This window comes from Nylanderia fulva, unplaced genomic scaffold (assembly GCF_048542155.1).
Source record: "Nylanderia fulva isolate GAGA-0341 unplaced genomic scaffold, ASM4854215v1 Scaffold8, whole genome shotgun sequence".
Taxonomy (NCBI): domain Eukaryota; kingdom Metazoa; phylum Arthropoda; class Insecta; order Hymenoptera; family Formicidae; genus Nylanderia; species Nylanderia fulva.
Genome location: NW_028190916.1, coordinates 1,096,321 through 1,112,705, shown reverse-complemented (window position 1 = coordinate 1,112,705; position 16,385 = coordinate 1,096,321). Strand labels below are relative to the sequence as shown.

The window sequence follows — 16,385 nt, the reverse complement described above, 5'->3', positions numbered from 1 at the left end:
CAATTTCGCGTGTTATTTATATTATAAATATTTCTCATGAATGTATTAGATTGGTTATAATTATGTATCATTTTCGTGAAAACGTGGCGTATATAATCCCGATGCACAGTCTGTGATTATGAAATATTAATGCGAAATTCAATCGTGCGCCGTTATTAACGATTCCTATGTAAGGTTCTTCCATTATAGTACTCATGCGTTAAAAAATTACATGTTTAATATTTTAAATGATGAGCCATTATTTAGCTGGGATGATATATAATACATATATTAAATTCATCGATCTACGCAATATAATTAATTGCGCATTCAATGATTCCGTTATCTACTTCGTTTAATGTTTGGAGTGAATAAAGCACAAGAGCACGCACACACATTACAAACCGAATTGAAATTATTTATCCGCAGCACGTACAAGTGCTCCATTTCGACGTCCGTAATTACATATCCATGAAAGAAGAAATGTATAATTTTTTGTTGAAATGTTTACGAACAGAAATTTGCACAACTTAAAATAATGAAACCAGAAATTTAATATCTTTATTTATTTACATCTTTCATTGCGTTTAATCGTTCCACGTACACAGGAAGAACGTATATATGAATAAATAAATCAATTAATGTTAGCTCATTTACGCGAGATTAAAAAAACAGCTTCAAAAAGAAAAAAATATGCACACATGCGTGTTTTAAGTTAAAAAAATACATCTTCAATTATATAATAGAAATTTCGGAGCAACAATGTGCTTCCGAAAATATCGCAACGCGTCGATTAAAATAAACGCGAAGGCATTTTAAATAATTTCCGTTTATCGCGCTAGGCTTTGTGCGCGCTGCATTAATGCATGCGATACAAAAGCGCACTATTGATGATCCCCACTTTCGTAATATCGGTATCGTTCCGCTGCACTATCTGCGAGCGCTCTCCGTTTTAATGCGGTGAAAGTGCATGCGGACGGCAAAAGTCGAGTTGAATAGCATGAGAATCAAGCGCAGCAGCAAGCGCAATAATGCCCATACACAATCGTCAAATATAGCGTATAACATAAAATTTTTTTTTCGTTACAGTGCAGAGTAATTAAATGAAGCAGCGAACCATGTGCTGCAGTGCAAATTAATGCGAACAAAGTAGACGTTGCATGAATCAGATAAAAAAATATTATTAATTTGTCTTCTTATATCGCAATTTATAGAAATCATCTTTTTGTATATATGTATATTTATTTATAATGCATATTTTAAAGGCACAAATATTTAAAAAAATATGTAAAAATTAAATATATAAATTTAACAATGATAAGAATATTAGATCGGCTCTTTTATATTAAATTTATATATAAATTTAAGTATAAAAAACTTTTTCTGTAATATATTATATTATTAATCATTGATCAATTCTTTTACGTAGAAACGTTTATCTTAAAAATATTTTCTGATTTCGCGTGTTTATATACATTAACAAAAATTATCCATTGCAAACCCATGTACAATAGAATTGTATGAAAAATTATCGATTATAAACCCATGTACAATCGTAACAAAAGTAATGAAATAAAAAAAAAATTGCGCCAAGTGAAAGTAGAAACTTGTACCAGTGGAAAATTAAAGTTGCAGACATATATAGAGTCGTATAATGAATCAATAAAAATTTAAATTTGCAAATGTAGAATTGTACCATAAAAAAACTTATCTTTTAAAAAAAAGATAAACAAGATGCCAAGTCCATGCGCCATGTGAAAAAGTGTTAAACAAAAAAGTATTTTTAAGTAAAAAAATCTATCAATTGACAAAAATTTATGTTCTAAAATTAATATCTCTACAAAAAGTAATGTCCAATTATTGCGCGAATAAATAAACATTTTTATAAAAAATTAAAATTTAAAAACTTATGCAAATTTAAAATTAATATAAAATAAAAAGAAATAAAAAAATTTTACTCAGAAATAAATATTTTTATCGGCTCTCAATATAAATAATATAAGTATGCTGTCTTCTAAGCTGGGCAATAGAGCCAAGGAAACGAAACGAAAAATTAATTAAACGGAACTGTATCTCAATTTGAGATCCCAAAGTTCCACATATAAATTAATTTCGAAACTTACATATGGAGAAATAAGCGAGAAAAATATAGGTCCGAAAAGTCGCTGAAGCGGGAATCGAACCCGCGTCTTTCACTTTCCGGGCGACTGCTCTTACCAACTAAGCTATTCAGACCCTTTCGATCCTATATTTTTCATTTGCCTTTTTAGTAGATGTTAGTAAATACCGCCGTGATTAGCCCAAGGCGTGAATAAACTCAGAAATAAATATTTTTATCGGCTCTCAATATAAATAATATAAGTATGCGCCCGGAAAGTGAAAGACGCGGGTTCGATTCCCGCTTCAGCGACTTTTCGGACCTATATTTTTCTCGCTTATTTCTCCATATGTAAGTTTCGAAATTAATTTATATGTGGAACTTTGGGATCTCAAATTGAGATACAGTTCCGTTTAATTAATTTTTCGTTTCGTTTCCTTGGCTCTATTGCCCAGCTTAGAAGACAGCATACTTATATTATTTATATTGAGAGCCGATAAAAATATTTATTTCTGAGTTTATTCACGCCTTGGGCTAATCACGGCGGTATTTACTAACATCTACTAAAAAGGCAAATGAAAAATATAGGATCGAAAGGGTCTGAATAGCTTAGTTGGTAAGAGCAATCGCCCGGAAAGTGAAAGACGCGGGTTCGATTCCCGCTTCAGCGACTTTTCGGACCTATATTTTTCTCGCTTATTTCTCTATATGTAAGTTTCGAAATTAATTTATATGTGGAACTTTGGGATCTCAAATTGAGATACAGTTCCGTTTAATTAATTTTTCGTTTTGTTTCCTTGGCTCTATTGCCCAGCTTAGAAGACAGCATACTTATATTAAAAAAATTTTAGTTAAAAAAACTGGGCGCGCTGCAATGAGTTTAAAAGTAACAATTTAATTTTAATATCATTAGAATATTATTTAGCAGCGCGCCCAGTTTTTTTAACTAAAATTTTTTTATTTCTTTTTATTTTATATTAATTTTAAATTTGCATAAGTTTTTAAATTTAAATTTTTTATAAAAATGTTTATTTATTCGCGCAATAATTGGACATTACTTTTTGTAGAGATATTAATTTTAGAACATAAATTTTTGTCAATTGATAGATTTTTTTACTTAAAAATACTTTTTTGTTTAACACTTTTTCACATGGCGCATGGACTTGGCATCTTATTTATCTTTTTTTTAAAAGATAAGTTTTTTTATGGTACAATTCTACATTTGCAAATTTAAATTTTTATTGATTCATTATACGACTCTATATATGTCTGCAACTTTAATTTTCCACTGGTACAAGTTTCTACTTTCACTTGGCGCAATTTTTTTTTTATTTCATTACTTTTGTTACGATTGTACATGGGTTTATAATCGATAATTTTTCATACAATTCTATTGTACATGGGTTTGCAATGGATAATTTTTGTTAATGGCGTGCCCTTAACTGGTCGCCTTTTTTTACCTTTTTTTAAAGGTGAGTTTTTAGAGATTATATCATTCATTTTTGTATATGATAAGCATCTTTAAATAAATAAGCAAATTCAATTTTTCTGGCATTTTCTTATTTTAGGTACATATATATCCAATAATTAATATACAAAATTAAATATTATTCATCACACAATTTGTATCAAAATAATATATTTTTAAAAATTTATTTTAAATTTATTTAATCATTTTTATCATTGTGATTGTAGTGGCAAGGATTTTATTGCTCAGTGTCATTGCAAGCATCTGGCCTGTATATACCATAATATATTGTGTAATACATTGGCTAAGTATGACAATATGGATTTTGATAGATTCCCATGGAATATTGGAATTTTGTCGGACTTGCAGTCATCCACCACATATGCAGCCTACAATTAAAGAACGCATTTATTCCATATTATTTGCTTCCGTTATTGGCATAGTGCACATTTTTATATATCTCAATGCTGTAGATAGCAAAACATTTTGAAAACATCTATCTTTCTATGTTATCTGCTTTTTTGAAAATATTGCAGCAAATTTATTATGGCAATATGCTTGTCCTCCTGCAGTTAAAGAGGCTTAGTACTTTAATATAATCTTTATTATTTGTATCATTTCCTTTTTCTTGGGAATTACAGCAATGCTTTTGTACTATATTGTCTTGCATCCCTCAAAAAGACAACATACTTCAAACGCACCAGTTCAAGCAATGTAACTTTGATATTTATTTACTTTAAAAAATGAGAGATAAACTATACAATATGCAATTAACCTTATCTTATGACTTTTATAAATCTTATGATAAAATCTAACTCTCTCTTAATCTTTATTATGAAAAGAATCTCGGTATTATATGAAATAATTTCATTGTAATTAATAGTTTAACTTTCAAAAATTTTGCAAAATAAAATAACTCATACATTGTATTTCTACCATATATATAAAAAAAGATAGGTAAATATAAATAAATAAATATATATTTATGATATACAATAAATAAATATATATTTGTATTTATATATATATATATATATATATATATATATATAAAATGTTGGATTTTTATTATATATATATAATTTTAAAAAATCTTTTTTATATGCTATTGAATTTTAATACATACAATTTTGATTATATGTATTTTAATTGATTATATTTATAAGAATTTTTATATTATCTTAAAAAGACTGCATAGAATTATTTGTGCGACACTCTTATATGTATGTATAATTAATAGGGACCAACTACACATTTTTTTTTCCACTGAATAAAAACAATCTCAATATTAAAATTAAATTATAAAAAAGATACTGTGATATTTTATTGATGAAAATGTACATTTATAATTGTATTAAATACAAAAATAAACATGCCATGAATTACTATATATACATATTTTCATAATTATCAAACTTAAAAATATAATATTGTTACCAAAGAAGAAAGCACTATTTAAAAACTCTAAAAGTTCATAATTTGTTAAATTAGTAATTAAATACTGCATTTTGTATAATTTTTAAGCTTTATTCTTTTATTTTTCTTTATTTAATTGAATAGATATTAACATCCAATGTAGCATACAGATTAAATTAACAACCAAAAAAATAAATCTTAACTTTGAAATATATTTTTGTTTCTTTTAAATATCAATCAACTGGATTTTGTACTACTATTAATATGAATTCTTTATCTGGTGCCATCATAATTTTATGTTTTTTGCTACGTATGCGCAAGAAAGTTAAATCATTTGTTGGATTCAAGTCACGTACGACAGAACGAGCTTTATCTGACAATTGACTTATCAAACCTGCGTATTGAACTGTTGTCGTATTATCTAATGTTGACTTTATAGGAATACCTAAAACAAATATAATTTTATAAATTTTTGTTTACAACTACAAGTAAATCATGTCAATGATCTCATGTAATACCTTCTGCATTCACCACTATTGTTCCAACTACCCTTTTATGAGACTGAATTTGTTTCATAGTTTCTTCAACCTCTTATAAATTATTTCATCGAAATTTATTAATAAAATTTTTATTTTAAATATTCCAATAACGGAAGCAAATCATATGGAATAAATGCGTTCTTTAATTGTAGGCTGCATATGTGGTGGATGACTGTAAGTCCGACAAAATTCCAATATTCCATGGGAATCTATCAAAATCTATATTGTCATACTTAGCCAATGTATTACGCAATATATTATGGTATATACAGGCCAGATGCTTGCAATGACACTGAGCAATAAGATCCTTGCCACTACAATCACAATGATAAAAATGATTAAATAAATTTAAAAAAATATATTATTTTGATACAAAGTGTGTGATGAATAATATTTAATTTTGTATATTAATTATTGGATATATATGTACCTGCAATAAGAAAATGCCAGAAAAATTGTAAAATAGTTCCTATAGCACTGATATTAGATTTATCTTGTTAAGCTAATCGAATGCTGCGATGATAACTAGCCATTGCCCAACCCATGCTCACAAGTGAGCTGATAATGCTACCTGCTTGATGTACAACTGAAAAAAATATAGAAGCTAATTAAGAAAATTATTAAAAATATATGCATACTCATACATAGGCATTTATATAATTGAAATATTATTGAAATAATAGCAAAATATCTGATTTTGTATCACAGACTGTAAACTTGCACATAAATTATTATGACAATAAATTTGCAAATAATAACATTAAAATTGAATGTAAAAATTGAAATTGAAAATTGAAAATATCTAACCCCGCACGCTGTCAATATAGCGAAGGGCAACTATCGCCGTCTGTTGTAAAACGTGCGAGATGGACATTTCCAATACATGCATCTATTCATGTGTTGTGTACGTGTGATATATGTGTGCGCATGTGTTGTATACGTGTGAATACGTGTAGCACGATACTACTATGTTTGCGTGGTCGATGATGATAATAATAATGATGATGACGGGGACGTTTCTTAAAAGAAATTTTTCATATTTCGACTTTGCAATTATATATCTCTGCTTACAAATCACGTAGAGCAGAAATAAAGACACTTTTATTATATAATTCAAACTCAATCTATCGATTAAGTCTAGTATAAACTCGATTGCTTCAGCCGTTATTGAGAATTCGAAATATTATAAAGACTCAAATGTCCGACTCGCGTTAAGATACACGGTGTCTCGGCTACGCCCTTAACTGGTCGCGAGACACTACCGTGTCTCTTGATGTATGCAATGTAGTGAAGAAAGAAATGAAAGGAAAGTTTACTGTTGAATTTTCTTCACTTTTGAAATTTCGAAGCACGTTTATGAGGATGATGCACCGGCTGGAGCGAATGGTTGTGTGCAGGGAGCGAAGGGACCGAATTAATCAGACGCAACTGGAAATGAATCGAATTAATTATTGCAATTACGGCAATTAACGAACACTGACGACGGTCGTACGTGATTTTGTCGCCAACAAGATATGCCTGAATACAAAGAGCTTTATAATGTAGAGACCGCCGAAGAGATTTAAGACAAGTTTATGGATATTTTAAAAAAATAATAGAAATTTAATAACATTTTTTTCACTAATCTGATTTTTTTAAGTAATTGACGTTATTATCGAAAGAACTGTCAGATTATATTTTATTATTTCTATTTCTCCAAGAAATAGTTTTTAGCGGATTATGGATTACATTCTTCTTAAGAGAATTGAATTTATATCGAAAATTTCTTAAAATAAAACTTATTTTTAACAAAATTAAACAATTATGTGCAATTATACATTATTTTTTAAACTTATGTCATTATAATTTTTAATATTTTAAGCGTATAATGCAAGAAAAAATATAAAATAACACGCTTTTGTAATCTTTATTAAAAATACTCATGTAATAATATCGCAGAATTGTAAGAAAAATTTTAAATGCAAAAGTATAAAAAATATATAAAGTCAGTTTCGGAAAACAAATAGCACTGAATGAATCTTCGATGATCAAACGATTCAAATCAATGGAAGAATGCAGATATCTTCAAACTCGAGAAACCGAACCAAAATAAAGATTTCATTGCTAATCAAAATGCAAAGGATAATATTGACTCGTGAAATTGGTCACTTACAAAAGGAATCGAACTTATTGATTCCTAAAAAGCCCATTCTAGAAAGCGGATCACCGTCTTTAATGTGAAATCGTTTTAATTACGCACAAATATTCGCCAATCATGACAGATTACTTTGTTTGATGACGTATTAAAATGACTTTAGGAAGAAGAAACTTAATCTCGCATTCGAATACCAGAAATCTCACTTTGAGTTTTACAATCATACATCTTAAATCAAAGACAGAAAATATTAATTCAGGAAAGAATACTAAAGAGTTCAAAAATTATCGCACATATATATATATATACATATAGACAAATTTACCTAATTGTATTTCAACAATTATAATAAGAATTATTACTTGCAATCTATAATAAATATATAAATATTTTCGTCCTGAATCAGATTCATTCGCGAACATACAAGCCCGAAAACCTGAGCCCTTATTCAGTTCTCTTCCAGATCTGTACCGTTTCCTCAATGTTCGGAAGCTTTTCTGTCTGCGCTACCCTTTCTGTGAACTCTCCGCCACATCCCTTCGGTACTCGGGAAAGTCTTTTAATACATCGCCACCCCGACTACGGGATAAAGCGATTGCCGAAGTTCGTTAGGAAGTTCAACGGCGAGGAGAGTATTGTTTAAAAAAGCAATAGGAAAGTTTCGTTCATTAGCAGCGTAGAAGGCGTAAGAGCCCTGCGATAGATAGGGGAGCTGCACCGATAGTAGTTACACGGAAAGCTGAGAAAGTAACGTAATTTCTACCAATTTTAACTGTCTATACATTACGGCCCGACTCATTTCATGAGAAACTGGTATATCACAATTGCATTACGTGAAAGTCCATGACGCGTCGATGCGAACTCCCAGGGGCGATTGGTTTCTCCCGATTAATAAAACAAACTGATGGCCAGCAGCTTAGCCGGGGATTTGTCTGATCGTCACGATCTCACAATTCCAAATTATCGTGTAATTTCAAGATCGCGAAGAAGATGAAAAGATACTATACTGATATTATCACTTCTCTCTGACCTATAATTTAATTCGCGTAACATTATATGCTCAACAATTCTCGGTATAATATATTTCATCTTTTTTATCAGTATTGCAGATGAATCATTTTACGAATGTTTGGAAAGGTTGACCGCAATTCATTTTCCTGAAGTTCATGCGAGAAATATACGCGAGTCGTATATCAAATGTAACATGAGCGCGCGCGTAAAGAGAAAAACATATTTCGCTATTTATATTAATGCCTCGTCGAAATTACTCAAAATTTTGCTTAGCGTCGTTAATTTAAATATAATCTTTTAATTTCAAAATTTTTAACTAATAAAAAATTATAATATATATATATATATATATATATGTATATATATATTGGCTTATGTATTGGCCAATAGATATTTTTAGAGAACGTATCGCTCTCGCTACACTATCAAACATGTGCAAATTTAGATATTATGCTTAATTTACGATCGGTAAGTAAAACTGGCAAATTTACACGAATGCTGCCTGACAGTATTCCGACCTATCACCGCATTACACAAGCCACGACAAGGTAAACATTTACCAAAAGAAGGATAGATAGTAGATATCAACAAAAAGGAAAAAGGAAGAAAGAGTAAAAAATAAAGAGAAAAAATGAGAAAGAGAAAATGAGAGAGAGAGAGACAGAGAGAAAGAGAGGAAGGAAATAGCAACGTACAATTTAGGCGTGCAAATGCAAACAACCAATTAGGGTGAAACCTTTGACGAGCACACGCGCTGCACATGAACTCGAGTTTTCCTTTGAAAAACGCTAGCACGCTAATATTTTATAAATGGCCGCTGGCATTGGTCTCTGTCGTACACGGCTATACGTAGACATACAAGTGACGAAGAGTACAAGCAGATAATTACCAGGTTTTCACGGTTTATGGTGTTTTCGACACTATCATGAAAAGGCGATTCATGAAATGTGAAACTGGTGCGCTCGATTAAACGGACGTTTATTAACAACGATTTAATCGGTTTAAATTTGTACAAATTTTATAAACATATTAATAAAGATAAAAGCGTAAAATACCACAAGGTAAGTTTTTTTTTATAAATAAATTAATTAAATTTTATCTTTTATATTCTCACGCGGATGTGTTAATACATAAAAAATAATATCTACAGAAAATTCCATATAACTAGAATTATTCCATATTTTACATATTAGCACTTTGTATACATACATCAATAACATACAAAGCCAATTTTAAAAAATTTAATTTTATACTGCAAATTTGTTTTACGGTATAATCCTATTTGATTCCAACATTAATGCAAGTATAGATTTTAAATAAAAAACATTTTTCAAAATTCCAGTATTTTATTGTGTTTAATGTTAAGAGATAATGTTTTATAAATTATAAAGTATATTAAAAAATAAGCCATTAACACCTACACAAAAAAAAGTTTCTTCTTCTAACCCTCGCGAACAAGTTTATAATAGAAAGTTTCTCTGAAAAAATTTCGCCTTTAAGAAAAGTTTCTCAACTATAGATTTTTTGCTGAGAAATATTATCAGAAATTTTTCCATAGAATGCATTTCCTTTTTTATGTGGCCGTACAGACTGTAAATTCGCGCTCTCATTTAACATCGAACCAATTAGCTTCCGTTTTATAAATGCATATATATCTTACATAAGCAAATTGCTATATAAATGTCGTGAATCTAAAATAAGATACATAATTATGACAGAAGCAAATATGTGCAATCTTATATTAATTTGTAAAAATATTTTTGGTATCGTTAAAAAATGGATAAGAAATATTATAAATTTGAAATAAAATGTATAAAAACGAAATTTAATATATACATATATATGTATACATGTATATTGTATATGTATATTATGTAAAGTTAAATGTGTGTATGTGTGTATATGTGTAAGCGCACATTTATATGCTATTCTCTTTGCTCTTTTACTCCGTTTTTATACATGAATTAGAGATGAGCACACGGATAAAGGAAACTAGCCATGCAGCAAACAAACTATCAGTATCACAGTGCTTGTTTTCGTATGCAGAGGCAAGGATGTTAACGTTTTAGAAATTGTTGCTAACTGGGGCCCGTTGATGAAGCGCCACTTGCGTCAGGAGCACATAAATATGCACATGGGAACGAGCACAAAGGGCACAAAATTACCAGACTCTCTCCCTTTACCGTGTTTTCTACACTTTCATTGCGAATAACCGCGCTCGTGAGAACTAGTTGACTGTGTGCTACGTCGCGAATTCATTTTAACAAATGAACAAACGTTTTCTATGCTCCGTGCACGGAATAGAGTTTCTACACTAATGACAACATTATATCTATGAATTATTTTCTACTCAGACCTATTTAATTATAATGCTCTTTAGCGAAAAGTAATGTATTCACCGATAATTGCCAGCTTTGATATTAACAAGCATTTAATTTGTGCAGCATATAAATTTATATACTTGATCGAAAATAATTTTATTTTTTAATTTAGTGCTATATAAAACTATATATATTGCAAAGTAGGGGTTTCACGACAGAAACATAACCAACTTCTCCGTTTAAAACGAAATATAGTAGTCCAATAACAACGTTAGAAAACTTTCTTGTAAACTTGTCCAAGAAAATTGCGCCCGGGTGCGCTCGTGTTGCTCGAAAAAGCTTATATTTTATAAACAGTTGCCGGCATCGAATATATACACATACACGAAGACTCACACGAGAAACATGGGTGTCTCATTCTTTTTTCACGCTTACAATATTTCCAACTACCTTGCTGAAAGCGGAAGTAATATGTGCATTCGTATAAAATCCAAATAGTTATATCCCACAGCAAAGTCATGCCAACGAATGTGCAAACATTGGTGCGAATTGAGCAAGCCGAGTTTAATTTTGAATAAATAACATCAATATCAATCTAGAACTTTAGAAGATAGAAACGACCGTTTATCGGGCTTGATGATTCCCCAAACTGTATTCGAAATAAACAATATCGCGATATACTGTTCGTTAATCAAGTTAAGGAAGTCATCAAGATCCACTCAAATTGGATTATCCAATCTTCGAAAACAAGTCTACGATTTCAGCTTCGTTATATTCCGAGAATCTCATCCTCTTCAACAAATTCAAGTTTCCGTGAACTGTAGATTTGATTCAATCCAATTATTAGATTGCTATCGCATGAAAGACCAAAAATACAAACTGTAGCGTTATGGTTCAACGAGGCTGGAGAGGCTCGTACTAAAAGAGTAATAGACTACTGAAATAATCATAGGAAGCTGGATGTAAGATTATGCTCACTAAGTAAGTAGAAAGAATGAAGACAGGAAGTCTTTTGAAATGCAAATATAATATATCGTATGTAGACACGGAATATTCTAACTTTCAAGCTTGAGATATCATCCGTTTACGCTTAACGAACTGCCAAAGGTAATGCGTCACGTTTCTGTAGAGAGAAGAGCGCCGTGGAATTCCAATATGCGCAATTATATTGAAGACTGTGCATCCTGAGCACATCAGTATTAACGCTCAAGTTCGCAAATAGCAATATCTTATCTGAAAATTATCTTGTATTACTGTGAAAGTAAAAAATAATAATTTTCAGGCTTCGAAAATTATTAAAAATTGCGTATGTGCACGGAGAAAATTTTCTCTTAGAATTTACCCTGAAAATTATTGTAATCGTGAGACAATATGATACCGAAAGAATTTTATAAGAATTCTCTGATTAAATATTTATCACAGTAAAAAATATTAATGTGTACACAGAAATTTTTCTACATACATAGTAAAATTAATCAAATATATTTTATATTTGATTGTAATATAGATATTAATATTTTTTATTGTGATAAATATTTAATCAGAGAAGATCTTATAAAATTCTTGTGGTTACGCACATTTAAATTATCCTTTCATTTTTCACTTGTAACACTCAGGTTTTCCATGATTCAAGCACGAAATATTTATGCTGCAATATTCGATGACTATACCTATAAAATAAAAGCACACATGTGCGGTTATGTATAAACCTCTAGATTGAGAGCTCTATTTCCAGTGCCGACACCGATGCCGAAATTCAATAAGGCCGTATAACTGCGAACGAGCTTTTATACAACGTCACTGCGGTTTGCCTGGCAGGTGGCCAAATTTTGGACGCTACACAGCGAAAATTTCGCTGCTTTCTGTCGAACGGCTCTCGCCAACTATACGATCTCCCCAGAGAAATCGCCCCACGGTCGGATAGCGACAATATCGATGGATCTCTCCTCGCCGGTTAATTCGAGCTTTTTTTTCATTTCGCCGCGTACAGCCGACACGGGATTAATTATCGGTAACGAGGAAACACGATTAATTACAAGGGACAAGGGTAGTCTCTAGGCAAGAGGCGGCAATCCAAAATTCGGATACACCGTAATTTGCTGAAAATTGAGCGCATTTCACTCAATTAAGTATTTTTGTAGATATAATTGCATTTTTACTTGAGTCAATGAGGAAAACTTGAAATAAAAAGACAAAGTATAGACGTTGCTAAGTGTAGGAAAACCGCAAAACTCGCCACTTATATTGAGAGAGAGTCCGTAAAAATCTGAAGAACTAATAAGAATTCATTAAACAAAATATCTTTACATAATTATTTATTGTACAATAAATAGATATGTATGAGAGAATTAATTTCTCAGGCATACATTTTCCATTTATCCACAAAACTATTTATATGAATCAAATGAACAGAAATTGATTCGGATCATCAGTTCGTATACATCCGACTGGTACAACGTGTCCGGAAACGTGAAATGTGCATGCGCGCATACATACAATCGGAAATTTCAGCTATTTGCGGATAGTCTATGCCCGCAGCGAGAGACGCGCAATACTCACAAGTGCTTTATCAATATAGCATGACCATATCGTTCTACAAAAAATATTGCCGATTGTAATCACCGCCGCAGAGATATCTCTCGCTGGATTGACTCGCAAATAACAAGCACGATCGAATATGAAAAACAGGCGAGGAATTAATAATCGAGCGACGCTGAGAAAAAGACACGAATTATCGGTGTCATCACATAATAAAATTCGCTGAAAATGAGAGAAATATATGAGTTGGCGCAGCATATCGTTTCGACGAATAAAATGTTTCGACAAATGTATGTGCTAATGTATCTATTATCAAACCAAATGCGGTAGTTATTGCTTGCTAAATTCGTCCCATGTTGCATGTTTGCGTGAAAGTACAGTCACATTTTCTTTTTTTTATATATCCATCCATCTCGCTATATTTTAACTTTTGACTCACTCGTTAATTAATTTGCTGTTTGCGTTGCGCGTTATTATTCCATGCTGCTCGTATAATTTGTATTCGTCCGCGGACGAATCCGCTAATAGTACAACATCGAGCAACGCGGGATAACAGAAATGTCACGGCAGCAATTGAGAGTTTTCAATCTGTACGATAATTCCATACGATAGAGAATTGTTCCCGTTGTATATATAAATATGTATAAATATGTAAACAGTTTTTAAAACTAACTTTACTTCGGCAACATGTCCAGCAGTTTTATATCATATATACTTTGTTGTATAATTATGATGTACGATGCTGTGTGAAAATAATGTCACCTTAATTCAAAATAGAGGAATGAAAATGAGACAACTGAAATACTACTGCTCGCTTGACTTTTTTCGATAAACCGCTACTATGATATTGTCAATAATACATGAATGTGGTCGTATAGCATTGAGTTTTTTGGAAAAAAATAGAGGAAGTTCCAGAAAACTGCTCAACAATTTATAAAATACGAAAAATTTTTTTAATTTGCTAACATTCAATGCACATATTTTATCGTTCGATAATTATAACATATATTTCGTATTTTTCAATATAATTTTATGATTTATGCATTTTATAATTAAAATTAAAATTATTCGTATAGATTAATTGCAATATTTTTTAATTATATATTTAAAGCAACTGTTCGTTATAGTTAAACGAAAAATACGAGTTTTGTAAAAAATTGCATATTTTCAGTATAACAAATGCCTTTGAAAATTGCAGATTTTACGATATGGATATCACAGTAATAATGATGCAAATCAAATGCGCAATTTGTCGTGAATATTCGACGATACTAAGAAAGTGAAATCGACGAGATGTTCTATTACGGGTCAACGCTCCTTTGCGCGTGCAAAGGATAGGACGATTCCGACGCGACATAGGTATAATAATGGTGCACAGGAAACGGTGCATAATGACATGCTGTCGCGCACCTGCACAACGCAACGTGACCTTATTTCACGAAAACTAGAGGTCCACGACTTTTATACCGTAGGTACGCGTCGTTGTGCGTCGCGACGCGATTGTGTCAGTCCGACTTTTAAAGCTGTTCACGTACATATGTATGCACATGCGCGATTACATGACTTCTGTACGCTTGTTGCTATCCCGAAATTTAAACATTGTTCTACAAATAGAAAAAAATATACACATCTATGAGATGCAAATCAAAAAATCAAACTGAATAAATGATGAAAAGTAAACTTAATTGCATTAAGTAGGTTATTATCAAAATAATTAATAAATGACATAATGCAGTTTAGCTGCAGCTAATCCGAAGGCGTTCGTGAAGTATCTGTTGTATAACCGTCACATTCAGCGACGTCGCGCTGAAACCGTATTATAATATTTACATGGAAACTGACTACGTTGAAAAGTCCTTTGTGCATAGCAAAAATCTTGTTTACAGATGAATACACGTCCAAAGAACAAGATGCGCGGTTAATGCAACGTAGAAACTTACGGGGGGCCGACACTCCAAAAGTTTCGCCGAGTGCCACGGAGGCATTTAACAACTGCTGAGAACTTTTGCTCTCTCAGAAGTTAAAAGTTGCTTCGTCGCCCCGGTCGGCACTTTAAACTAAGTCTTATGCGAACCGCGTCATCGCCATGTGAAATGACATATTTCGAGTGTTGCTCTCCGTTTTCGACGGTAACATCTTAGTTAGTTTTTTATCTGAGTGTTCGAATTGTTTTATTCTTTCGATGATTACATTTATCTCCGCAATCCCGTTATTCGATTATTGCGATTAAAAATTTATCGCATTTTAATTTATCGTATTTTATTTTATTCCTGCAAAACGTTTCATATAGTATAATCCTTCTGGGCAATAATGAAAATTTATTCTCCCGCATTCGGGATAACGAAATTCACGAACTCTAGCGTGGATATATTTATTCGGATTGCGTTTCCAATCCAATATAATGCAAGTATAGAACGCACACAATGCACATACAAAGTGTAAAAACTGCGCTAAGAAGTCTTGGCAAACTCAGAGAAGCGAATGGAGGATTTGCCTTAGCAGCATAATGTGACGTTGTTTCCAACCGGGCTATCACGGAATATCGCGAATCGTTAATATACGAGTCAGCCTGAAGACATAATTATACGTTTCCGACGACAAAACAGGGAGAAAGAACACCGCTTATATACATGTCGCATCAAACTTGAGGGAACAGGGTCAATGGTCTGTGAATCACCAACCAAGATAGCAAGATTCGCAATAGTCGTTTCGTAACGGTTTACGTCGCCGCGTTGCTCTTCATGACGCGCTGGTACATCGACTTATCTTATGACAATCGCGAGAACGGAAACGTTTCTGTGAGATGGTTCCAAGATCGAAGCCGCGAGATGCTAACTCGAACTCGCGTTATACGCCAGAGGGATTATTTCAGAAACTAATA

General features: G+C 31.7%; 2 protein-coding genes across 2 annotated transcripts in view; both read right to left on the bottom strand.

The window, feature by feature from the left end:
• Nucleotides 1-16,385, bottom strand: part of Invadolysin (leishmanolysin-like peptidase, invadolysin) — a 294,990-nt gene that overhangs the window by 131,331 nt on the left and 147,274 nt on the right. The window lies entirely within an intron of this gene.
• LOC146719991 (dynein light chain roadblock-type 2-like) lies at nucleotides 4,927-6,742 on the bottom strand. The gene is made up of 4 exons (XM_085489222.1): nucleotides 6,308-6,742; nucleotides 5,931-6,086; nucleotides 5,480-5,814; nucleotides 4,927-5,406 (listed from the first exon to the last, which is right to left on the bottom strand). The coding sequence occupies exons 3-4, from the start codon at nucleotides 5,535-5,537 to the stop codon at nucleotides 5,195-5,197; spliced, it is 270 nt and encodes an 89-aa protein (XP_085345348.1). The 5' UTR covers nucleotides 5,538-5,814; nucleotides 5,931-6,086; nucleotides 6,308-6,742; the 3' UTR covers nucleotides 4,927-5,194.